Consider the following 26521-nt stretch of genomic DNA (forward strand, 5'->3'; position numbering starts at 1 on the left):
ACTAAAATAGTTTATCTGTTTATTAAAACATTGATACTTATAATATTAGTTACTTTATGCTTATATTTATAACACAAGTTGATGCGAATTGTTAACTCATGTAAATACTCATTAAAAAACCTTGGGAAAAAATAAAAGGAGTTAAATTCAATTGATAATTATATTTCAACAAAAAATATTTTTTACATTAATATGACAAAAACATTAAAATAGAAATCTATAAATAAACAGATACTAAAAAAAATAAGTAGTTATTTGTAATATATTATTACTTCAGTTTTATTTGCAGCTAGCAATAATCTCTGTATGTGCAGTGTATATTAAATTAATTATTTACTTATTGGCTAGTTTCTCTTTTAATTCCTGAGGTATTTTATTTAGTGCATACGTGTGGAGGTCGTTATTGACGGCAGCGAGCACTCCTGTTTTGTTGGGCCTTGTTTCTGAAGCTCCATATTTATAATAATTTCCTAGAATGTCCGTAAGTTTTCCACCTGCTGCATTTAGAACAGCTTCTGGTGCACACGTGTCCCATTTTTTACAGCCTGGACTAGCGAACACATAAATGGATGCTACTCCTTCCAATAACTGTAAAACCTACAATCAAATTATGTATAATAAAATCTGCATTCCAATTTTACTACAGTAAATTTTTAATTAATACTATATATTTATTAATGGCACCTATTAAGATGTGTAAACACATCACTTGATTTAAAAGGCATAAACTATTCTGCCATTCTAGTTCTAAAAAACGGTTAACTGTAAAAAGTTGTTTCTGAATTATCGCCAAAAAGCGTGAGAATTTTCAGAAACAGATGTTTCTAAAAAAAAAAATAGTTAGATTTTAGTGCACCTACAAAGTATCAGTTTTTAAAAATTCCCATTATTATTTTATTGGTAACCTGGTGAGTCATAAAAACAACTTTTTGACTTTAACCACATTTCAGAAATAGGAAGACAGTTTTGCTATCCTTTTCCACAGGAATGAACATTTTGAAAAGGATAGCACTAATTCTTTGATTAATTTGATTTATCAATTAGGTTTTGAGATTAGTGTAGAACCAAGTTGCCAAATATCTGTTTTCTAACGGTAGAATTTGAGGCACACGAAAAACTGCAGTGTCGCGCGTCACAGAACGAGGTCAAGAACCTCAGTCTTCCTTGTTAATTAAACTGTTAAAATAATCTAAATTTTTTTGAATGTCAATTATGGGTGTATAACAAAATAAGTAAATAGAAGTTAGATAATTCTTTACGCAAACTTGAAACTAACGCTGCGAGGGTTTTCACAACACCTTAGCCAGCTAAAAACTAAATACCTTATAGCCAGCACCACCAACCCTCAGTATTTGAGTTGCATTCATGACTTGCAATGCTTTTTCTACTATTGGGTTGGAGTGACTCCTTGTAGTTGTGATAACAAGCGAGTCAGGTGGTGGGGCAGGTGTGTAGCCCCCCACGCCAACCTCCTGCAGACCCCAGATAGTTCTCCCAATCTTTTTCTCTCCATCAACCAAAGTCTTAAAATATGGCTGATGTATGACACCAGCGACTGGTTTTTCATTAACTGATATTCCGATTAAAACTGTTACATGTTCAAGAAACCCTGGAACAATATAGAGTTTTGATTAATTTAATTTTAAAGCTTATAGTTTCATGTAGCATGCATAATATATCACAACTGATACTAGTCATCTTAGTGAACTCTGAAGACAAGAAAACTGCAATTTAAAAAACTGTACATATTCTTGCAGGTTATTATTTTATATAAATTTGTTTGACATTAATAATATAAGGAATTTCCTATATGAATAGGCATTTACAAAAAACATTTAAAAAGCCACCTGTGATGCATGCACCAATTAATATTGTACAACAATACAATTGTTTTATTACGTTCATTTTACTATTTATAATGATTTTGTTATAATAAAATGTTTTAATACAAATAGAAAGGTGATTGTTATTTTATTTAAACCCAAACAGAACTACCTACATACACTACATCAAATTTTCCATTTACCATAGTGTGACTGTAGTAAACTTAAATACCACTTGATACTTATAATTGGATGAGTGAAATACATTTTCCATCTTTCCCACGGATCTCTCTTCAACATAAGGGCACCTAAAATATTTTAGAAGCACACTTACAAGTGTGTAATCACTTTATTTTAAATATGTGATGATTTATAAATTGTTTTGATTTTCCACACACAGCATATTTTTAAAAATTAAGTAATTATGCAGAAAATGTAATTGACAAACTGACAGAATAGGAAAATACAAATTGATATTAAATCAATGATCATTAAAGACTTGAAGAGAATGTATATATATAGATGATTATATTCTATAAACCTTGAGTATATTCTGACGTTCCATCTAAAGGATCAACCCAAATGACGATGTCCTCTTCTTTCACATTTTGTAGAAATGATGGACACTCTATAGACAAGATTTCCTTGTCAGCATCTACCACAAGCCATTCACTTGAGACCTCACCCTGAAAGTAATTGTTTTTTTTTTGTTAACAATTCATCTAGTTTTCATTGTTCATTTAATTGAAACTACAAATCTAAGGTCATATTAGAAGGTCAATGAATACAGAAAGCATGTCAGTGCTCTTGTTACAATAATAAAATATAACATGATAACAGGACTCAAAACAAAGTTAATAATACATAAATATTTTAGTACATAATCATTAATATAAAGACTATTAACATTTGTCTTTGTCATGGGAGGCACTAGTAATGTGTCTCCCATGTGTGACCGAGTCAAATATTTATAGGGAAGAATAAAAATTTCATACCTCATCTTCTGGACTGTCCTCTTCTCCAATAATGTTAACTTTAGGGTATTGAGCAGAGAGAGAGGCTATGATGCATCTCTGTGCTGACCTATCCGCTTCAGTCTGATAATCATCTTTACCCTGAAATTACTATAACTTTAATACTTCTTAGGAACACCGCATTGAATGCGGTGCATTCATAGATATGTGGTGCATTCAATAATATTTAAATTATTATTTTTTTGGAGAAAACTGAAACAAATTAAATATATTATAACCTTTTCAACTATACCAAGCTCTCCCTTACTCATAACATCTCTCACTATTTTCCCAGCTCTGCCGGCAACGGATACCGAAGAAGCCAAAAGTCTTACAATCAGTGGCACAGTGGTGGACATTTTTATTTTTAAAAATAATTGAAAAGAAATATCTCAAAAATAAAATCTTTTTTGCTTTGAAGTTTAACAAAAATTAAATTATAAGAAATAACATTGAATTTAAGTTATTGGTCTGTGGTCTGTGACATTGACATTTTTTTTTTTTGGTATTTTGTTTGGTACACAGACTAGTAATATCACGATCTAATCTGTGGACACAGTGATACCGTAGACAGACTTTACAGTTTACATATGGTCGTCATGGGGTCACGGGTAACATTGTAGCGTGTTGAATAAATCGACGCCGACGACGCCGGCTGAATGGAAATAATGGCATTAAGATTATAAAAAAATCAATCACCTGCAAAAATTAATCTAAATAATATGAAGAAGGAAAATGTGACTGACTGACTAGTCTATCAACGCACAGCTCAAACTCTCATCATCATCATCATCACCGGCACACTCTGAGCACGGGTCAGGGGTTTCCTCTCATGAGAAGGGTTTAGGCCACAGTCTGCCACGCTGGCCCAGTGCGGTTTGGAAGACAGCACACACCTTTGAGAACATTATGGAAAACTATCACGCGTGCAAGTTTCCTCACGATGTTTTCCTTCAATGGATATTTAATTGCTTAAAAAAACGCACATCATTCCGAAAAGTTAAAGGTGTGTCCCCGGCAATCGAACAACCTCCCAAAAAGAAGGCCGACGTGCTAACCACTAAGCTAGCCATCGCCGCTTCTTAACTCAACAGAAAATATAGGATAAGACTCAGGAGCAACCTGCGAGTCAATGACAATGAGTCGAACATTATTTAATAATTATGGTAAATGTGATTTTTCCTTTATATTTTGAAAAAAAAATACTAATCATAAATCATCGGTCCAAGAGTCGTGATACCGTCCATACCTAGACGAGGTTTCTTGCAACTTGCAAGGATCTCCACTGAGATATCTAGAGAACTGTTTTGCATCTGTTGTGCCATTTAGGTATGACGTTTATAGGTATTATAAGTAGATATAAAGAGCGTTCGAGACGGTCAAGCGGCATCAATGACGTAAATGATTGTCTCAAGCATCAAGGGAACTTTGTAAACGGTCAAAATGCTTGACTCAAGCAAAAATTTACGTGTTTCTGGTTGCTATTCAATTATAACATTTTTGCATGAGCAATGTACAAGATAAACCAGAAATCCTGTAAATTGCCTATTCCTGATACTTTTAAATATCTATGGTTCAGTTCAGTAGTTAGTTATCTGTCTACCAAAAACGAATTCAAACACAATCTCAGTGGCTTGTTGTTTAAATTAATGTCCAGTGATTACCTTCCTCTCATCTCTAGACCCTGGTCAATATCTGTATGCTAACTGGCAACTAGGTACTCATTGAGATCAAACCAATGCAATGAGCCCAAACAAGATACCAGTAATATTTAGAAATTAAGGACATAATAAAATGTTAGGCCAATAAAACTTGAATCCATCCTCAAAAGTATTTTATTGTCAACTATCATATTAACATATATATAAGTAAATCAATAACTGATAATATTAAACTGTATCTTTTATAATTCAATAAGTCTATGATCCTAGACTATAGGAAATACACATAGATATAATACTATTTACATAGTACGCTAGATGTGCGATTGACGACGTGTTTTTGAAGTACCTTGACTACGATTTTTGCGCTATTAGCAGCAGCGAGTGTCATGACGTGAGCGTACTCTACTAAGCTAGTGATGAGACATTATACAAGGACCGTTTGACAAAAAGTGTCAATTTAATTCTCGGTACGCTCGGTGGGGCGCTTCAATCGGCACAAAAATCTGTGTCTCTTTGTATGGTACGCCGTAGATAGTGTACTATCTAAATAATATTATATTTCTATTGAAATATAACATTTAACAAAGATTAATGATTTAACATGTCATAAAACTAATAATCTTGAAATATTTTATAACCTAAAAAACTTACACAAAATAAATAATATAAACCATCATAATTTTACTATAAACATTTACGCTTTAAGGCACTCTAATGTAAATTCACTTTCCGTTATATAAAAAAAAACTGATTTTTAATAACTAAACCACAACAAAAAAGAGCAAATTATGTGGTCAAAGCTTTGCATTATGATTAAACTTAGTTCGAAGTGGAACTGTAAGACAATTTATACTTATAACGTTTCGAGAAAAAAAAAATTTCCTTTAGCAGAGTTGGTGTTTAGGACTCCAGCATGCTTTTCTATTATAAATAGTGTCAATATAATTCTTAAAATATTATAAATGTGAAAAGGATCTTTAATTTCCTTCACACCACAACAGCTAAACTGATCGATATCGAGATAACTTATACCGTGAATAATTAACATATAGGCTACAATTTATCCTGGGAAATCAAAGAGTTTCCACTGAGTATTTGAATACCTAAATCCACACAGCCAAAGTCACGGGCATCATCTAGTAATTCTATAATCAGCATCCTTGATTTATACTAAAATGATGCCAAACTTGGCCTAGTAGCTTTACTTGTGTATTATAGGTAGATATCAAGACATAAAAACACATCAATATTCAATAGTCTTGATGACTTCTTAAATCCATCCCTGTATCCTCCTATGGAATTAAGGACCAATCCTGCCGCAGGAAATCTTTTGTACACGAAACGCCAATATTTTACTTTTTTATGCCTTGTATGGGCGCAATTATTTATTACTATCAAGTTATCATTATCACTAACATAATAATACACCTAAACCACAATATTTTACGATCTTAAATATAAGTTCACCAATACCACTTAAATTAATAATGTACATAATATTCTCCCTAATATAATGTACATAATGTATATAATGTAAATAGGTATATTTAATTGATCTGACGATTACAATATATCCCTTACTGACTAATGTAATGGAACTGTTAATAATAATTACCAGTTATCATTATCATTCACATAATAATAACCACATTATTTAACGATCCTAAAAATAAATTTACCAATCACACTAATCTTATAAAGGCGAAAGTTTGTATGTGTATGTGTGTGTGTGCGTGCGTGCGCGTGTGTGTGTGTGTGTATGTTTGTTTCTCCTTCACGCAAAAACTACTGAACGAATTTGGCTGAAATTTGGAATGGAGGTAGACAATATCCAGGATTAGCACATAGGCTACTTTTTATCCCGTAAAATCAAAGAGTTCCCACGGGATTTCAAAAAACCTAAATCCACGCGGACGAAGTCGCGGGCATCATCTAGTACAATATAAAATAATGTACATAAATTTCTCCAGTATGTAAGTATATATTTTAATTGATTTCATAATTAAAATAATATATTCCTTACTACTTACTTGGCTAATGTAAATAGTACCAAACCGGACTTATTTAAGGGGCATGAGACGGGTCTGCCCGCGATATTGAAATTTAATTTGATTTTTCGCAATTTGTAAACTAATATGACAACGTAGGCTTATGGTATTTTAATTGCGCCAATGGCAGCAATTCCCCTTTCCCCTTCAATTAAGCGTATAGCTTGTGCTAGGAGTAGGTACGACAGTAGTGCAACGTGTGGAGTTTGAACCGGTGGTTGTTCAGATTGCAGTTCGGTTCTGTTCCGTGTTCGGTATTGAGGAATGCTAGGTGTCCGGCGCAGCCTCGTCGTCGCTCTCGGAGACCTGGTGCAGGATGTGCTTGATGATCTGGTCGATGGTGTGCGTGTCCATCATGCGCGCTATGTTCTTGTCTTCGATGACGTACAGGAACAGATGCTTGGCGTTCTCGCGCAGGCGCTGCACGTTGGTCCACTTGTCGCGGTCGGCGGCGCGCGCTCCGCAATTCTCGATCACTCTCTCGAGGACCTATAATAATTCAATAACGTATATACTACATGATCAATACTAATATGAATGCCTTATACGAGTATCATCAGTAAATTGAACATTTGAAAAGAGCCACCGCCGAGTTTCTAACTGGTTCTTCTCGGTAGGAATTAAATAAAAACTGGACAATTGTGAGTAGAACTCGCATAATATTGAGAGATTTACCATATTAGTTGAAGACTTCTGATGTTTTTACGTAATTTATAAGTAAAGGAATATTTCGTGTATTTTTTAAAAATTTCAAAGGCTTAGTAGTTTCGGAGATAAACGGGGGGGGGGGGGGGGGGGGGGGGTTAAGTCAATTTTCAACATGTTTCTTAAATAAATTTAAAAGTACATATATATGTATTTAATAATCTTACAACCAACACTTTTATTTCATATATTACTATATTTTTCTTATATTCTATACTATATTATATTTTTGAATTGGCCCCCAAAGTGCATATTCAAAATTCGATTATTTACGATTAAGCATCCATCTTTGTGTCCCAAAAATTAATATGTACACCCAACTTAATAGGTCTCATTGATTCTTTGTAATTTAGCTGTGACAAACACACAAGTGATCATATAGGGGTTACTGTTTTTCACTCGTACATACGGAACCCTAAAAAATCTAGATCTGCACTGATATTCAAAAATGAATATTCTCAATATTATAAATTTGTGACATACCACATCAATACTTTCATCAGGCCATCCAAAGCATTCAAGCATCTCCTTGTCTATAAGTTGTGACAAAAGCTTCTTCAGACTTTTGGCCAGTTCTTCTTCAGACATTAATGGGGAATCTTCTTCCTCTTCCTTTTCTTCCTAGAAAAACAAAAACAATAATATCAAGTGCCCACTATGAAATACTGATGTATATTATTAAGATATTTGTATATTGTATATTTGCCATATGTATCTCATCCAATACTCAGTATAACAATATTTATTATAATGATAATGGTTTTTTTTTGCAAATAGTTGCGACTAATATCTCAAGAAACTATTATTAACTGTTGGATCTTGGGTAGGATATAGCAGGCAATACTTCAGACGGCACACATTATGAGGTTCCTTATTCTGAAGCCCTGACCACCAAAAGTGCAGGTCTTGCCCCGCCGCTGGTGGATGCCATTTAATTGTATTTTTAATGAACGCTTCTGTTATTTTATTTTTTGTAAACATTTTTTTAAATATGATTGTAATAATGTCCTCGGCAACCTGGGCGGTCTACTTGGCTTCTGGAGCGAGCTTGGATGGCTGGAGTGAAGACTTCGGCGGGGAGGGGCAACACACGCACAACAGACGGAAACGTTTAAGTGCGGAAACCAGCCCAGAGAGAGAAGAAGAAGAAGAAGAAGAAGATGATTGTAATGAGTATATTGTGTGTCATAGATTTATTCAAATGACCTAACCTCTTTGGCAGCCTCGAGCTCTGCCGGCGAGAGCTCCTGCAGGCCGCCGTACAGCACGCCCTCGGCACAGCCGCTGAGGATGCGCTCCGACTCAGCGTCCAGCACGTTCAGGATGGACTCGATCTCCGACTTGCGCACGCGCTCCACGCCCACCACGTTGCCCTGCAGGGGACAACACACGCTTTACACAGGGCACACAGAGACACGTAGCTGTGCTCCTGCACCCCGACCCGCAGTGGAGCATGACGTCACGCAGTGTGCTCACCAGGACGCGGCGCACGTGCTGCAGGCGCTCGAGGAACACCCGCGGATGCGACTTGCGCACGTGGCGGATGAGGTGCTCGCCGCGCACGTAGGCGCGCGCCGTCAAGCAGTACATGCAGCGGCGCGGCTTCTCCAGCGCGTGCGTCGACAGGTGCCGGCGCATGTTCGCCTCGTTGTTGAAGCTCTTTTTGCATAACTCACACTCGTACGCTGCCACAAACAGTAAGATCATTGCTAGGCAGCAAAACACAAGTGTTTGGAGATTTGGATTTGGATACAATCTACATAATAATATTGTAAACCTGATAAGTGATAAGCTCGACTATTCCTAGCATGTAAATTAATTTAAGATCCTATTACATGAAAACATCTGTTAACAATAGTCTACTAGATGTGGAAGTGGCATATATGATGAAAGATTACCATAACAACAGCCTAGCATCAGTAAAAGCTTAATAAAAACGGTAAACAGAATAAATACTAGCTTAAGTGTACTAAATTTCTTTTTAGTACAAGTATCAAGAAAAAGAGTAGTAGTAGTATCATAAAAAGAAATTATCACAAGTATTAAATTAATATCATAAATATAAAATTAACCTATTATTATGTTATTTAAAGGAACTTACGTTTATAATGTTTTTTTATATGGTCTTCAAGACTTTCTAAGCCCTTGAACTCCTTTTGATAAAAAGGGCACTTCTCAAATGGACAGGACATCATTGTTTCACCCTTGTGTTTACTTTGATGAATGAGCAATCTGTAAATTATTGCACTGAATATTATAATAATATGTACCTGCAAATCTATTCCATATCTCAGTTTCGAGTTATACACTATGACAAAATGTCCAACAAACAACTGCATTTGTGTCCATACCATTTACCCTCCCTATTCAGATTCATTGTTGATATCATCTCAGGTGATTGGCGAATTTAGCCAATAAACAAATAAGAAGTAAAAGTAGAGTGAGTATTAAAAAATCCTACGAATTTAGGGTTAAGTGCCTCAAAAGAAAAAACGGAACCCTTATAGGATCACTTTGTTGTCTGTCTGTCTGTCGCGTCTCAAGAACCTATACCTATAGGGTACTTCCCGGTGACTTAGAATCATGAAAATTGGCAAATAGGTAGGTCTTATAGCACAAGTACAGGCAAAACTCCGAAAACCGTCAATTTGTGGTTACATCACAAAAATATTAAAATATAGGACGGCAGAAGTGGAGGTGTCTGATTGGGGTAAGCATTAATATCATACTTGGGCTCCGTCTTGAAGGAGGCGCCGCAGACGGCGCAGCAGTGGCCGGCGTGCGCCTTCATGTGGCGCTGCAGCTGCACCTTCTGTATGTAGGAGCGCTCGCACAGCGGGCACTTGTGCGGCTTGTCGGGCACGTGCGTCAGCACGTGGCGCCGCATCACCTCGATGGTGTACGTCTGGTAGCCGCACTGCACACCAAGGTATAATGCGTAAAGAAAAACAATGACTCGTATCAGTCAAATGCCACTTGAAAATCATTTATTACTAGCTGATGCCCGCGACTTCGTTCGCGCGGATATAGGTTTTTTAACAATCCATCATTGATTTTCCGGGATAAAAAGTAGCCTTTGTGTTAATACAGGGTATAATCTTTCTTCCCTCAAAAGAGCCAAATCCGTCCAGTAGTTTTTGCGTGAAAGAGTAAAAACATACACACATACACACACACAAACTTACGCCTTTATAACATTAGTGTATATTATAGTTATTAGTTACAAGTTATAATTTTTTACTTTAAACTAAAAGAAATAAATTACTTACAAAAATGTTGATGCTCCAAGTAGCAGCCAGTGAGAAGATAATACATTATTTTTTTACTTTGGCACAAATTAATGGCATAAATAATATTATCAACAGAGCATGGTTGCATGGTAATGGTCAGCTTTGCAGCCCACAATACCTTGTGGGCTGCTATCTTAAATGAATAACTACTGGCATAGGACAGTTTTCAATGTCCACATGAAATGTTAAAATATTCAACTTATGGTTACATAAAAACTAAAACCTGAGACTGCCATAGCTCACCACATCACATGCGAATTTCTTCTCGCCGTGTATCTCCAAATGTTTGGTCATAGCTGCCCGAGAGCCGGTCACTTTTCCACAGTGATCACATTCAAGATTACGATTCTCTAAAAAAAGAGTTTAAGGTAATTTAAATTAGGATATCAATATGAAATGGAGAAGGAACAGATATGTTTTGTATTGTTAATTTTTATGTATGTATTGGTTGTGTTTGTGAAATAGAAATAGAAAGATTTTTTAGTCAAATAAACTTTTACAAGTACTTTTGAATCATCAAATGCATCTACGACTGGTTCATTTTTATAATTGATGTTTTAAGGTATAGGCCACTGCAGTGTGTTGTGAGTAAAAAAATAATAATTTTGTGTTGCATATGGACAATGTTTGTTTCTAGATATACTAATAATATAAAACTATGAAAGTGAACAACCCCTGAACTAATGTTGACGAAATATTACAGAGGCAGCTAACACCCTGAAGATGAACACCCAGAATCTATTTATCTAGATCTAAGACTTTTATCCCGCTAAATCAACGATCTCTCATGGGACTTAAAATCCTACACATGGATGAAGTCTTCTTTAGCTAAGATTTTGGCCCAATAACTAGATAGATAACTTAAAAGATCTTTTATTTATCATTAATGTAGAATAAAAATACTACTAGGTGTTTTTGCTAATAAATAGTTTAATCAGTTTAGTTACTAATAATAGTAGTTAGTAGTGACACTGTTTTATAATAGATTTGGACTGTATTTACTAATAAGTTATAATATAAAGCTTAATCTTACTCATATGTAACCTCTGTGTGTGAAGAATTAACTTGGAAAAGTTTCTGGTGTGATATTCACAATGTTTACAGCTATAACTGTACTTGGCTATATGCTGCAATCGCAGATGTACCATCAAGTTATCTTTCCTTGTGAATACAGCATCACAAATCTGCAAGTGTAATTTAGAAAAATAAATTCTATTATAATTTTTAATTCTAGTTTCATTATAAGAGAAATATTATTTTAATCTATACTAATATCACCTAATATTATAGTTGATATTAGGAGTGTGTCTGTCTGCTAGCTTTTCACAGCCCATCCATTAAGCGGATTTTGATGAAATTGATAGAGATAGCTTGCATCCCAGGCAAAGACAGGATACCTACTCTTGGTACAGAAAATCGAAGAGTTCCCACCAGATTTTTAAAAACCTAAGTCGACATGGATGAAGTCACGGGCATCATCTAGTTATGAATAAAAATAAGTCAATTTAAATCTTTTAATAAGTATTATTAAACACTTACTTCACACGGGAATGAATTAACAGTTTTACCATCGCAACCTTTCTGCAACTTGTGCCTGGAGACATGTGAGCGTCTTACAAATGATGTACCACAATGCTCACATTCAAATACCTCTCTCTGATGAATCAGTGCTACATGTTGGGCCAACACTTCACTGTCTGGGCAAACAACATTGCACTGTTGGCATTTGATACTGCCTGGAGATTTTGAATGTTCATTTTTAAGATGCTTTTTAAAGTTTATCTGTAGTTTAAACTTTTTATTGCACTCGTTACAATTGTAGCTCTGAAAAAAGAAGGCTGTATACTCATGGGTTAACTTACAATAAAATAGATGCAAAGTTATGGAAATTATGAACAAATGAAACTGGTCATACCTTATCTTGATAATCGTTACCATGCAATTGCGACTGTTCGCAAAATTGCAGGTGTTCTTTGAAGGCCTTGGCAGATTCGTAAGTTTGCTTGCAAAAAACACACATTTCAGAATCATCTTCAGTCTTAATTTTCTTTTTGTTTTTAAGACCTGATGGCCGTCCCCGTCTTTTAAGTTTGGGAGGCATTATAGCAAACACATTTACAATTTCGCTTACTCCTTTTTTAGAGATTTAGTTTAATTTTGCAAGGGAACTCACAATTATATTGATATTACTTTCACTCAGGCGCAATATTAGTACTACGATGTGGATCTACTGGATAATAAAAAAAAACAAAGTTTTACATTTTGCTGACATGGCTTCTTGATTAGCCTGTTCTTGTTTATGTTGGCAGTACTGCATTTCTGTCATAATGTTGGCGGCATTGAAGCATTAGGTACATGGGTACAAATGATTTTTGTACAGACCTACGTCTCAGAACAAATATCTGCATTACATCCGTATAATAAATAGCTGTGTTCAATGCAGGTACCCTGATAAATACCTGTCGATAATAATATGTTCGATATTTTTTCGCACCAACTTTTTTTTTTTTATAGCAATACGGCTAAAACACTGGTATTCAGAGCCATAGAGATATAATACGTTCATGTTCAGAGCAGTGAAAAAGATTAGAAAGGTAGGCATTACCATTTTTTTAAAAAGTTTTACGGCTCTGGATTTTAACCCTTTTGAGTCTTGAGCATGAAGCACGACCATCTGAATTCTCAATAGCACATCAAAGAGTACCTATGTAATTACTACGTTAGCACATGGCATGCATTTGACTTCTCTTAGTGGTTCTAATTTATCTATAGGACTTCGTCTGTGGTGGCGTTTGCTGGCGCGCGTGATGTGACTTTTTGGAGTGTTTTTTTTGTTAAAACTGACTGGAAAGCGCTCTAAGGGGGTGCAGTGCGTATGTCGGCGAGCGCCGGCACAGACGGGGTCCATACTTGTATAATTTAACTAACTTGTTACAAATAACTACAAACTTGACATTGGCTAATCATTGTAAAAGCCAGACGAGAGAGAAAAAAAAAAAAATTATCTATAAAGAAATGGCGGCAAATTTAAAAATAAAAAATGGGTCTTGCCGTTGTAACTACCAAGGTTGTAACTTGTATCCCAGTGCAAACTATGTATGTAGACTACCCATCTTAAATCTCAAACGACCTCAAATGTATGTAGCTGCATGCACCTAACTACGTCCCTACCAAGTTTTACCTAGATATCATTATCAAGTCGCAAAACAGAGAAGGTGATTTACGATTTACTGAACCAAGGTTTGAACTTCAATTTGATCCACGTCACTGAGTGAATTGTGAACTGTGGTCCACCGCGTCAGAGTGAACTAAGACGTATTATCGGAACAAACCAACTAAAATTCATGGAACCGTTCACATGACCTATTTGCCGTCGCTATGGTAACAAATGAAATTCCATGAATGTAAACAAACTTATCATTCATACTGTCAGAAAACAAAAAGATCACCATTGAGCTACTATGCTTCTTTCAACAAAAAATCTTTTATTTATTGCCAATTCCACGAAAACAACTTTTAGCATCTAAAATTAAATATGTACAATGGAAAAGGAGATGAATTCAGATGTTGTAAAAGCCACACAAGTATCACTCGGCAAATACGTAAAACGTCCACCTCTTACAGATAAGTTGCTGAAGAAACCACCATTTAGATTTCTTCATGATATTATAACATCGGTATGTGCACATTGATTAAAAAAAAGATTGTATAAATAAAGTAATAATTATAATTAATATCGAGTGAAGTGTACTAGGTAGTACCTACCTATTTGTTCTAGGTATTGAAATCGACAGGATTTTTTAGTGGTTTATTTGAAGAGGAAGAGTTGATTTCTGACAATGTAAAAGATAGAGAAAGTAAAATATTATTTCTCAACAAAATAATAACAGTCCTAAGTGAGTACTTAAGTACCTACCTATTTAATAAGTATTTTCTTATTTTTAGATTCTAGTTTAGAAATAGCTAGTTAGAAAAACTCATAAAAGTAGTAATTTCCTCCCGAATTTCTGCCACGGCGGCGGCCCATCTCCATGGAGATTAGTCAACTGCACGGGAGATATTATACTGCACAAGTGTGTGCGCAAACACACGTGCACTCTTTATTCTCTCACTGTCATAGCCCGATGAGACGGAAATCCGGCACAACCGGAGAAAGATCAGGCGCAGGACCGACGGCTTTACGTGCTCTTCGGGGCACGGAGTGAATCACCATCAACTTCCTAACTCCGGGCTAGTAACTAGTTAATTTAAGAATTTCATAACAGAAAAATTCAAACAATTATTTTTGCCTGTGCGCTATTTTCTCGTAATAGTTAATTATTGGCCTCCCTAAAAATATTTGGCCTCCTGACAGTAGTCCTACCAATCGAAGTATTTCCTTTCTCCAGTTCGGCTATTTACCCATTTTAAGGGTTTTTTCCTTATTTGAGTCAACATATTCTTACTATACTTTTTATTTTCTTTAGGACAAATTAAATTCATACTAATGATACAAAATGGGTAATTGTGTCTGTCTTTCGAGTTACCTTTCCACGGCCAATCTGTCGATTATGACGAAATTTATGTCAGAAAATCCAAAACAGAGAGTATCAACGCGGACGAAGTCGCGGGTATCAATTATTTACCTACTAGTCTTGATAATATTACAGGTACTACAACAGGACAACCTTTGTCTATAAAACCATCAAAAATAATAGCAGGTCAGGAGCCAGAAAAAACGAATGAAATGTTACAATGCCTTGCTCTTGCTTTAGATAATAACCTATCCTCAGATGAAGCTGTAAAGCTGTATAAAGAATCTGTGAAATTGAATGGATCAAATGACAAAAAAGTCAGAAATGCAACAAGTCCTGTTAAAAAAAGTACAGACACAAGAAAGTTAAACTCCAGGAGTAGCGATAAATCAATAAAGATCGTGAAGAGTGATAATAATGTTACCAAAGTCAAACAACGAGAAGTTACTAATGTTAAAAAAGAGCCGCATCCAAAAAAATCATCGCTAACGCCTAAGACGATAGTAGCGCCCAAAAAGGTTTCAGAAAAAGTAAAACAAATAAATGATACAAACAAACTAATTAAGAGTCCAGATGACGAAATTTCGCCAAATAATGAAAATTTGGGACCACCACTCGATCAAAATTTTAAATCAGCAGCGTTTGATATCCCTCATGATACAGGTGTAACGCCAGAAATAAATGCTGATCCCAATAATTCTATTAATAAAGAATATTCACCACTTCAAGAAACTCCAAGACTTAACGATAATAATGAAGAGCCATTTAAAATTGAAAATAATATAATTGAGGATAATAATTTAAGCACTAATAATGGTGATGAATTAGAATCAGAACACCAGGAAAATAAAAATGAAAGTAAAGAAGAAAACACTGTTTTAAGCAATAAAAATGAGGGCCTCGCATCCCCAAAAAGAACTGAAGCTGAAAACGTTGAGAAAATAGCTGAAAAAAACAATGTTGATGGCCAAAACATTGAACATCCATATGAAACAAAAATCTCAGATACTACAAAGTATGTAAAAAGACCAACAAGTGTCAGGCCATCTTCATCAAGACCAGGTGCACCGAGATTTCGAGAAAAGCATGATAGCATTATATCAAATGCTGAAAATCTTGTCAGTGGAAAAGTAAATATAATAGCAGAAAAAACAGTTAATGAAGAGGTATGAGTTAGCGATAATTTGTTGTTATATTTCAGACATGGGTATACATAGATTGTAAAGTATACATTTTGAGTTACAGGAAGATGAACCTACTATTGTAATAATAGATGATACAGATACTTTAAAAAATACACAAGATGAAAGTGCTGATCTACAGGCATCATCTGATCAACATGGCCATTTAGTGCAACAAATTTTAGATGCACAAAAAGAATTTACCCAAGCTGCAGGGAAAACCGAAGTTGTAAGTACCTACCTATCTAAACATTTACATAGCTAGGTACTAAATATTTCTGTATAATTTACAAATTTTTTACTATGACTTTTCGCAGGAGTGGCAATTCGGAGCTCAAAAAGCGAGAGATGTGTTGAATCAAGAAATAGAACAAATAAGGTTTAATGTACAGGCGTTGTCGCGAGTAGCTAATCCTCTGGGAAAATTGTTAGATCACATTCAGGAAGATGTTGAAGTTATGCGCCAGGAACTACATCAATGGATAACAACCTATGAATACGCCTCCAAAGAATTGTTAAAACAAAAAGTGTTGGTGATATTATTTGTAAAAAATGCTTGTTTCAAATATTAACATAGTAGGTAGTTTCAAAAAAAAAAGATTCCGATGAATTGAAAACCTCCTCCTTTTTGAAGTCGGTTAAAAACGCCGCTCAACGTAACTCAAATCCAACCAAATACGACCACCCATCCACCTGATCCAAATGATATAGAACGTACTTTCGCTGATGAGGATAAAAACAACACAACACTGCACGGCATCTGGTGTTGTTTCGCTAATGATGAGCCAGTAGCGTGTTATTTTATTCACAGTTAATAAACTGTCGGGGTTGGGGTCCGGGATTGCATAATATTGCACAAAGTGCAAAGTAGGTAGGTACACGAAGGTGGTTGGTTAAGTCGTGTTCATGAAATGTGTTTAAACCGACTTCAAAAAAAGGTGGAGGTTCTCTATTCGACTGTATGTTTTTTTTGTTACGCGATTACTCCGCCAATGAACCGATTTTGATTTTTTTTTTTTTTTGGTTGGTAGGCCATACTTCCAAAGTGGTCCCATTTTAGTTTGGTGAAGATCTGATGAATATCTTCGGAGATGGAGCATAGAACTCCTCAATGGATAAGAGTAAATTGCTCGCGATCGGTGTAATAATTTAGTAAACAGTAGGTTTTCAACCAGATAGGTATAGCATATTTTAATACAGTGGGGCCACTAAAAATTTGAGAAATAAAAAAAAAACAAAAAAAAAACCGGCTCCAAAGTATTTTTTTTAATTTTTTTTATCAAAATGTTAGCCTATTTTTTTGACAACTAAATATTTTATACTTAACACAATCTTAAATAATAATGATGCTTAAAATGATAATAAAACGAGTATTTTCTTTTCAGTGCAAATGAGGAATATCTGTTACCACTTTACGCACGGATAAAGCAGTTAGACGTGGATATTGCAGAGAAACATGATAAAATAAATGATCTCAAAATTATAATACACAAAAATGCTTCACGAATCGATAAATTGTTATCAAGTGGGAGTGTTTGATACTAAGTACCTAAAAATGTTTCATTACGAATACATATTAATTATTACCATGTTTAAATGGATTCATACTTATTAGCATTGTTGTAGTTGCACATTTCAATCAATAAAATGTAAAAATAGATTCTTGTTTTTTTCTAATGTTAGAGTCTTAGAGTAGAATCTAGGAAGACCGTAGATAACAAGCTGTCAGGCTTATCCAATAGGTGTGACAAACATTCCATAGCTACGGAACGGCTGGATCGATTTTGACGAACTTTCACTGGCTGATAGATGATGTTATTAGGAGTGACTTAGGCTACATCTGAACAATTTGCCTACATAATTTTTGATATCTAATCTAAATATAATACAATAATTTTGACTGCCTTTCACATAATAATAAGTAGGCGCCTATACACCCAATTTTTTTGTCGTGAATTTTTCTTTAACTTCCATTTAAAAGCAACTCGTGAATTTTATTCAACTGAGAATTGTCGGCCCTCCATTGGCCGCCGAGAACCGCCTGGTTGGTTCTTCTAATGCGCATCTAGTCTTAGTACCGTAGTAGTAGGTTCCGTAATCCGTTGCCACCTTTCGGGTACGGAACCCTAAGAACACATGTTTCTAATTTTTTTTTGATTTTAAAAATTCGCACGTTTTGGCGATTACTCAAAAATTTGCAGTTACCTACCCGCTTTTTAGAAATAACAGCAGATTAAACAGCCTAGAACTGCGTGTTACGAAGTGATGAGCGACGGCGGAGTAATGCACATAGGCTCGTCTCACAAGAGCAACACAACATAGACCCCTATGATAGGACCATATTTTTTGATATTTTAGAGTTACTTACGACCCATCCATTTTCAGACGTACACATCCCGCCATGACTGTCGTCTTGGTCTTTTAACGTGACACCAACGTTTCTGTCCCTGCATCGTTTTCCTCATTGCTGATTCATTGTGATTCGTAACTCATTTCAAAAAGAGACCTTTGAAATTCGAGAACATCCAGAAAATTCAAAATTTAAGAGACACTAACTCTTGGAAAGAGCATAATTATACAATCGAAGATTATGTAAATGATAAAAAAGCAAGGGTTTGACTCGCGATGCAATGCGCGAAGCTAAAATTGCTTGTATAATGTGGCATATTATTGTAAATTGAACAGTTGAAAAGAGCAACCGCCGAGTTTCTTGCTGGTTCTTCTCGGCAGGAACGGCATTCCGAACCAGTGGTAAATTATTTTGACGTTTCAAAAGCACTTGTAAAAGTCTACTTGAATAAAAATCTATTTTATTCTATTCTAAAATTCAGAAACACCTTGTTTGAACTAACGAAATTCTACCTACATTAGTAAAATAAATACCTATAATTTATGAAATAATGGTGCCAATTCTGTTGTCTTTCTCTTAGTGTATCTGCATCTTTTCTTTTTATTATTGCTAACTAAAGATAGGACATGAATGTTGCATTTGAAGACTAAATTTTAGTAGCAGCTAAAAAGTCAGGTTTGGCGGCTATAAATTTTTAAAATTGTTCGGTGTCTGTCTTTTTCATATTACATTAGTAAGAAGATGCAAATACCCAAAGTTCTTCCCCAAATCTTATACCCAAATCTTTAGGTGATGTACCTAATTCTGAATGGATTTAAATGCAACTTGGCACTCTCATATGTTATGGTTAGGGAGCTTCATGTAATAATCAATACAGATTAACTGGCTATTTATTTTAAATATACTTATTAAATACAGCTATAATTAGACAATAAACTTACCAAGATCATAGACAAGATTTATAAACCTTAATAATGAAACATTAAAACTAATTTATAAAATAACAGAATTGCAGTCACAACTTATTAGTGTCTCATAAACAGTTATTTTGAATTTTTGAATATAATATTATGCCTACCAACTTCCATAATACTTGAATGATGAAGTTGGTTATTACACTTTTCCAAATATAATAACAAAAACCAGTAGTAAAGTAGCAGCAAAAAATCTAACAAGCAACAAAGATTTTATTAATAATATTGTAGCACATCTGGAATCTACTTGAAATTATCTTGGAAACAAAAATAACAAAAAAACTTCTCTATAGACAACTTTGTTTTCAATTCTTAATAAATTTTCTGGTTTACAAGACAACTTTCAAGGTGCAGAACCCTTTTTTATGCATGTTCTTACACAATAATTACACACTTGGCCAGTCAATCTAACATTAGTGGGCAGATTATCTGCCAAAATTATGTAACTAATTATTTAGGTACCTTATAAGTATTTGTGATAATGAAAGTGCAATTTTTTACAACAATTTGGCAATACATATAAAACAGTACTGTGGCTGTGTGACATACACTGAAACTGGAGGACTTAGAGTTATGTTTGAAAGAAACATCTTGAGTACTTTAAAAGTACACTAGGGATTTTGATTTGAAATCAAATTGAATCATTGAACACAAATGAAATCGCAGCAATAAGTTTTAACATATTAACATCAAAAAATCCATATTAACTAAAGAATAATATGCATCATGCATGCTTGTTCTAAACATATAAAAATTACAGTGTAAACTCTATATAGCGAAATTGAAGGTACCTTATGGTATTATACGTCTCATTTGGAGGTTTTGCTAAACAGAGTGAAAGAAAACAAAATAATTTTACGAATAAGTGGTTAGCAGATAAGACAATAGTAGGAAGTAAGTAAAACGCATGCTAGGCAAATACAACAAACAAATGAATACATTTCTAGTTCCATTGTGTCATAAATGTTCTCTATATCAGTGTTTGAAGGTCAGTGAAATTGATTATTGAGGTCTAAAAAATAAAGTATTGTTTCCCTATTGAAAATGGATGCTCCGCTATATAGTTTCATTGTAACAATGTAAACCAAACAAACCTTAGCAACTTCTATGTTTTAAAGAGTTTTTGTTAAACTAATATGTAAGTTCTCAATACAAAGTCTACACTGTATATTAGATTAAAAATAGTAACATACATAATATCTATCTATCTTTCACAATATTTACAACAGTTCATTACAAAATAATATTATTGGCATGTTTTTAACCAGTTTTTGTAATAAGCTAAATAAGTTAGGCAAAAATCTTAGATATACATACTTGTAGTCTAACAATGGAAATAGTGAATGTTTATTTAAAATCTTCAACATTTAAATTTCAATATGGAGATTTTTACTCAATTATGAAATCCCAATATTATTTATAGTTTTCATCATTTTGTTAATCTAACTTAATAAGAACTAGTACTACATGTTAAACAAAGAATAAATCAGGTATTGTTGTTTATTTAGGTAAAGGGGGATGTGGTGGGCTATTTGAGTTGTCACACATGCTTACATAGCACCCGCGACCGACACGGGCGCGTCTTTGACCTTTAAGCATATTCGCAGCTTGCTCTATACGCATCACCAGTCTATGTTGATTTTCCAAACGTTCCAAGCAATTTTTGCAAATAGTTTTAGGTAGTGGGTCTGAACGAGACACCTAAAAAAAAAATTCTTATCAAATATAAACTGTCGATGCTAAAATGAAACAATATGTGAAAAGCAAAGAAATACTTACGTTTATTGAAAGATATCTATTAATTTTTTCTGAGATACACAAGCGTATGCCTTCTTCACCATAAATGTGAAGAACAACACGATGCATTTCAGAGCACAATCTACATATGAATCCCGTTAGAACTCCTCTATCTAAGCTGCCCATTGTATGTTTTATTAAAATTTGAGTTTAACAACAACTATTCGATTAAAAATCAATGTAATACCTAGTATACTGAATAATTATGAAAATTATTTTGTTTATAATTTCCTTGAAAATTGAAGACTTGATTGAAGATTGAAAACACAGCGGCTCGATTGCGGTAAAATGACAGCTACAATCATAGAGTAGGATTATTGGCTACAATGTCACGATCGCAATTGACGGTCATTCGCTATTGGCTGCAATGCATTGTTGCAACAAGAATACCATAAATTCAGCCAACCACAACGATTGCGATTGTGGTAATAATAATTTAATCGATCTAATAATTGCAATCGATCTATAGATTAAAAATAATATTTGACGTGCACTTGACATTCATGCACAGATCATTTCTAAGTCTATGCCACTTGGCTCTACAATCACTGACCTTTACTAATACAGGTACGCTGGACTTGCTACATGTTGCCGACCTGTTTTTTTATTATTTTGTAAGGCACACCTTATCTAGCGTACTTGTATTAGGCTCTATAATGCTTTCAAACTCAATGACAAATCATTGCACTAAGGTACCTAACATTCGTAAAATTGCGGAAGTATTAATAATAGTTCAGTCAATATGCAAGGAATAATTAGATGCCCTCCGAAAAAAGACCTACCGTAATTTGGCATAATGTATCGTTAGGGGGGCATGTCAACAGGTCACAGGAAAAATAAAAAGGTCGCGCTGATTGCTGATTTTGAGGAATTCAAAAAATGAATAATAAAAATTTGAAATGCTTTTTTCTTGGAAACTATTGGTTTTAGGAAAAAGTTTTTTAAATAAAAATGTAGAGGGCGTTGCGAACTACATTTTTTGTCATTGGAGTGACGTCATCCGACTTGAAATACAAAAAGTAGAGGGCGCTAATGGATCAAAAAACTGTTTCAACGCTATTTTCGATAGGAAAAAATGATTTTTTTATAATAATGTAAATTGGAAAGTTGTTCGTCACAAAATTAGCTACAATTTTTATTTAAATAAAATTTTTATAAAACTTACCGTTCTCGAGGAACAGGTGAAAAAGTGCAACGGAGCAGTGACTCCCCAGACCAACAACCAAGGAGAAAGAGGGTTCGACGTACGACAAAATAATGAGCAACGTTGCTATGATTATAATAAAATGAAATACTGAAATAAAATGTACAGTTACTTTTATTGCTTCCATAACCTCCAATGATATATGTCGGCGCGAAAGCGTTAATAGTTACTAATAATCAAACTATTCAAATCAAAAGTTAAACATTACTTTGTTCATCAAGTACTAAAATACCCTCAGAGTTGATTTAGACATGACTAATTGTTGTTGTTATTGTAAGTTTTGGTATGTCGGCGGTACCGACTTTTAGCTGTCAACACTTTGCTTACTGAGCATTACGTCATCTCCCCACTGTCGTCGTTGGATTATAAAATCAGACACGCTGTGCGTAGCGGGGCATGATTCGTCCGGTTGTTGCCGAGGACACTTCTCAGTAGGCATAGTCTGTCGTACTGTAGAATTGTGGTTACCTAAAGTGGTACTGTTGGTTAGACGAGTTGATATTGTGGTGATTAGGTTAGATGGTCGGTTTGGGACCGGTGTAGGGGTGGAGGAGCCGGTCTAGGTAGGCTAGGTTAGGTTTACCTAGTTACGCTGGTAGTTGTGACATGCAGTAAGTGAGAGTTATCATGGTTGTATTCAAAGGTAGTTCAATATCACTTGATAGTCCAAGAATATCGTTAGTACGCCCACGAAAGCTCGGTTAATCTAAAGGTTGCTATCCTGACGTATCCGGTTAGTTATTATCCAGGTTTACTAATGGTTAGATCATGCTTCAATCTTAATAATCATTAGAAACGCCTACAAAGTAATAAAAAGTGAAAATATGCCCACGATAACCTGATAACACCCTCTGACTCCGTCATCAGAAGTGGGATCGACCGCTGATCCACCAGGTCGATCATCAGATATGCCGCCGCAAAACCACCTTGTCATCGAACCTCGAAATGAAGTAAACCTGGTAGTCAAGAAACCGTGTCGGCGCCAGAAGACGTATACACGGATCCCGGATCATCCACTTCTCGAGAGGAGTCGCTGGAACAACTCACTCAAGAAGCAACCATGGAAACTACTATCCAAAACCTTGCGCATAGTTATCGTCACCCGATTTAGGTGATAGTAACGACAAGTTTATCGTACCTCGATTTAGGTAGTATTACTTATTATTGCTCGATTTAGGTGATAGTAACGACACTTTTTGCTGACTAAGACACGTGATACTATTCACTATTGGGATGGTCTTCACTAATTTGTTTAGCACTAGCGTTGTACTTTGTTACGTAATGAACTCTTTTACCAAAAGTTAATCAGGAAAAGCCGAGCCTTTGATTATAGCAAGTTTTCTCTTTTACACGAGCCACACACGCACACACACACACACACACACGCACACACACACACACACACACACGCACACACACACTCACATACACAAGTTCTATCCACGAGTTTATCTACGAGACAATCCACGAGTTTATCTGCGAGACAATCCACGAGTTTATCTACGAGAAATCCACGAGTTTATCTACGAGACAATCCACGAGTTTATCTACGAGAAATCCACGAGTTCTATCCACGAGTTATCCACGAGCCACACACACTACACACGCACACACGCACGCACACACACACACACACACGCACACACACACACACACAAGTTCTATCCACGAGTTTATCTACGAGACAATCCACGAGTTTATCTACGAGAAATCCACGAGTTTATCTACGAGACAATCCACGAGTTTATCTACGAGAAATCCACGAGTTTATCCACGAGTTTATCTACGAGAAATCCACGAGTTTATCTACGAGAAATCCACGAGTTTATCTACGAGACAATCCACGAGTTTATCTACGAGACAATCCACGAGAAATCCACGAGTTTATCTACGAGAAATCCACGAGTTTATCTACGAGAAATCCACGAGTTCTATCCACGAGTTATCCACGAAACACACACACACGCACACGCACACACACACACACACACAAATACTAACGAGATTTTACTTGTTACTAAATAAGCTCAAAAACCAGAAACATTGAAGATGTGCTGGTTTACTACAAATATAACTAAGCATCATTTGATGCTCACAGATACCAAACTCAGAAGAGAATGTATTTTAGTTTCAGAATCAACATCAATCGTTAGGCAGGTGCAGAGCGCGCACCGCCTGTCAGTATGGCCGTGTCGGCGCGAAAGCGTTAATAGTTACTAATAATCAAACTATTCAAATCAAAAGTTAAACATTACTTTGTTCATCAAGTACTAAAATACCCTCAGAGTTGATTTAGACATGACTAATTGTTGTTGTTATTGTAAGTTTTGGTATGTCGGCGGTACCGACTTTTAGCTGTCAACACTTTGCTTACTGAGCATTACGTCATCTCCCCACTGTCGTCGTTGGATTATAAAATCAGACACGCTGTGCGTAGCGGGGCATGATTCGTCCGGTTGTTGCCGAGGACACTTCTCAGTAGGCATAGTCTGTCGTACTGTAGAATTGTGGTTACCTAAAGTGGTACTGTTGGTTAGACGAGTTGATATTGTGGTGATTAGGTTAGATGGTCGGTTTGGGACCGGTGTAGGGGTGGAGGAGCCGGTCTAGGTAGGCTAGGTTAGGTTTACCTAGTTACGCTGGTAGTTGTGACATGCAGTAAGTGAGAGTTATCATGGTTGTATTCAAAGGTAGTTCAATATCACTTGATAGTCCAAGAATATCGTTAGTACGCCCACGAAAGCTCGGTTAATCTAAAGGTTGCTATCCTGACGTATCCGGTTAGTTATTATCCAGGTTTACTAATGGTTAGATCATGCTTCAATCTTAATAATCATTAGAAACGCCTACAAAGTAATAAAAAGTGAAAATATGCCCACGATAACCTGATAACACCCTCTGACTCCGTCATATATAACTTAACTAAAAACTTCACTTGAGATTATATGAAATTTATTTTATTTAACTGAAACTTTTAGTTAACTAAATGAAAAAAACAAAATTGTCGAATAAATGTGTTTGTTTCAAAAGAAAGAAATAAACGTGATGCAAAACATAGATAAATTCACCTAAGTTCAAATTTTTGTTAAACAAAAGTTCAAATTTTTTGATAAAAAAGTAAGAAAACAATTACTGCTATTTCATTTGAATTAAAAAAAAAGATAAAAACTGAATAGCATGAGAACTGTGCAACGGCAATGTACAATTTGTACACTTCGACAAGTTCCAGCTCGAAAACGGTAAGTTTTATAAAAATTTTGTTTAAATAAAAGTTGTAGCTAATTTTGTGACGAACAACTTTCCAATTTACAATATCATAAAAAAATCACTTTTTCCTAACGAAAATAGCGTTGAAACACTTTTTTGATCCATTAGCGCCCTTTTTGTATTTCAAGTCGGATGACGTCACTCCAATGACAAAAAATATAGTTCGCAACGCCCTCTACATTTTTTATTTAAAAAACTTTTTCCTAAAACCAATAGTTTCCAAGAAAAAAGCATTTCAATTTTTTTTTATTCATTTTTGAATTTCTCAAAATCAGCAATCAGCGCGACCTTTTTATTTTTCCTGTGACCTCTTGACATGCCCCCCTAACGATTCATTATGTCAAATTACGGTAGGTCTTTTTTCGGAGGGCAATTTGCAAATTGACTGAACTATAATGGCTAATGCCATTATTTGAAATTTTACTAGAGGAAATATTTTAATCGTAAAAACTGAAGAGCTGATTTTAATCATTCCTTTACCATTAGAAAGCTATCAAATTAAGATGCAACTTGATTTGTATCCATCTATACGAATAGACAAAATGAAGTGTCTGTCTATAATTCCGGAATAACTACTGGTTATTTGAACTGTACTGTAAAGTCAAAGGCAAGGGAAGAAAATGAAAGAAGAAAACATCACCTTTTTATTTTGGAATTGGTGTTTAATAATAAGTATATAGGTAGGAATTTA

General features: G+C 35.1%; 3 protein-coding genes across 6 annotated transcripts; 1 reads left to right on the top strand and 2 right to left on the bottom strand.

The window, feature by feature from the left end:
- Positions 1-239: 239 nt before the first annotated feature.
- Positions 240-11937, bottom strand: LOC123875110 (3'(2'),5'-bisphosphate nucleotidase 1). Of its 3 annotated transcripts, XM_045920760.1 has the most exons (7): positions 11934-11937; positions 3076-3227; positions 2819-2938; positions 2365-2509; positions 2027-2131; positions 1323-1609; positions 240-597 (listed from the first exon to the last, which is right to left on the bottom strand). In XM_045920760.1, the coding sequence occupies exons 2-7, from the start codon at positions 3193-3195 to the stop codon at positions 334-336; spliced, it is 1041 nt and encodes a 346-aa protein (XP_045776716.1). In that variant the 5' UTR covers positions 3196-3227; positions 11934-11937; the 3' UTR covers positions 240-333. The 3 variants fall into 3 exon arrangements, with proteins under 3 accessions (XP_045776716.1, XP_045776715.1, XP_045776717.1); XM_045920759.1 differs by lacking the exon at positions 11934-11937 and having other exon boundaries at positions 3076-3279; XM_045920761.1 differs by lacking the exons at positions 2027-2131; positions 11934-11937 and having other exon boundaries at positions 3076-3278.
- On the bottom strand, positions 6469-12825 carry LOC123875106 (zinc finger protein 70-like). The gene is made up of 10 exons (XM_045920751.1): positions 12459-12825; positions 12083-12367; positions 11577-11727; positions 10787-10893; positions 9983-10170; positions 9355-9485; positions 8730-8938; positions 8465-8626; positions 7737-7874; positions 6469-7037 (listed from the first exon to the last, which is right to left on the bottom strand). The coding sequence occupies exons 1-10, from the start codon at positions 12642-12644 to the stop codon at positions 6816-6818; spliced, it is 1779 nt and encodes a 592-aa protein (XP_045776707.1). The 5' UTR covers positions 12645-12825; the 3' UTR covers positions 6469-6815.
- Positions 12826-13573: 748 nt separating this feature from the next.
- Positions 13574-17898, top strand: LOC123875105 (TRAF3-interacting protein 1). Of its 2 annotated transcripts, none has more exons than XM_045920750.1 (6): positions 13574-14220; positions 14322-14439; positions 15193-16223; positions 16303-16467; positions 16556-16814; positions 17624-17645. In XM_045920750.1, exons 1-5 carry the CDS (start codon positions 14086-14088, stop codon positions 16808-16810), a joined length of 1704 nt encoding a protein of 567 aa, XP_045776706.1. In that variant the 5' UTR covers positions 13574-14085; the 3' UTR covers positions 16811-16814; positions 17624-17645. The 2 variants fall into 2 exon arrangements, with proteins under 2 accessions (XP_045776706.1, XP_045776705.1); XM_045920749.1 differs by having other exon boundaries at positions 13577-14220; positions 16556-16767; positions 17624-17898.
- Positions 17899-26521: the final 8623 nt, after the last annotated feature.

This window comes from Maniola jurtina, chromosome 19, assembly GCF_905333055.1.
Source record: "Maniola jurtina chromosome 19, ilManJurt1.1, whole genome shotgun sequence".
Classification (NCBI taxonomy): domain Eukaryota; kingdom Metazoa; phylum Arthropoda; class Insecta; order Lepidoptera; family Nymphalidae; genus Maniola; species Maniola jurtina.

What these genes read in the sequence shown, in the direction of transcription:
- LOC123875110 (XM_045920760.1), bottom strand. Translation starts at nt 3,195, where the DNA reads ATGTCCACCACTGTGCCACTGATTGTAAGACTTTTGGCTTCTTCGGTA. An exon ending in AGGACAGTCCAGAAGATGAG is followed by an intron (nt 2,510 to 2,818) that starts GTATGAAATTTT and finishes AATTACTTTCAG; the next exon opens with GGTGAGGTCTCAAGTGAATG. An exon ending in AACGTCAGAATATACTCAAG is followed by an intron (nt 2,132 to 2,364) that starts GTTTATAGAATA and finishes AAAATATTTTAG; the next exon opens with GTGCCCTTATGTTGAAGAGA.
- LOC123875106 (XM_045920751.1), bottom strand. Translation starts at nt 12,644, where the DNA reads ATGCCTCCCAAACTTAAAAGACGGGGACGGCCATCAGGTCTTAAAAAC. An exon ending in CACACAGAGGTTACATATGA is followed by an intron (nt 10,894 to 11,576) that starts GTAAGATTAAGC and finishes CTCTTTTTTTAG; the next exon opens with AGAATCGTAATCTTGAATGT. An exon ending in AGCTCGAGGCTGCCAAAGAG is followed by an intron (nt 7,875 to 8,464) that starts GTTAGGTCATTT and finishes TTGTTTTTCTAG; the next exon opens with GAAGAAAAGGAAGAGGAAGA.
- LOC123875105 (XM_045920749.1), top strand. Translation starts at nt 14,086, where the DNA reads ATGGAAAAGGAGATGAATTCAGATGTTGTAAAAGCCACACAAGTATCA. An exon ending in CTGCAGGGAAAACCGAAGTT is followed by an intron (nt 16,468 to 16,555) that starts GTAAGTACCTAC and finishes GACTTTTCGCAG; the next exon opens with GAGTGGCAATTCGGAGCTCA. An exon ending in GAATTGTTAAAACAAAAAGT is followed by an intron (nt 16,768 to 17,623) that starts GTTGGTGATATT and finishes TTTTCTTTTCAG; the next exon opens with TGCAAATGAGGAATATCTGT.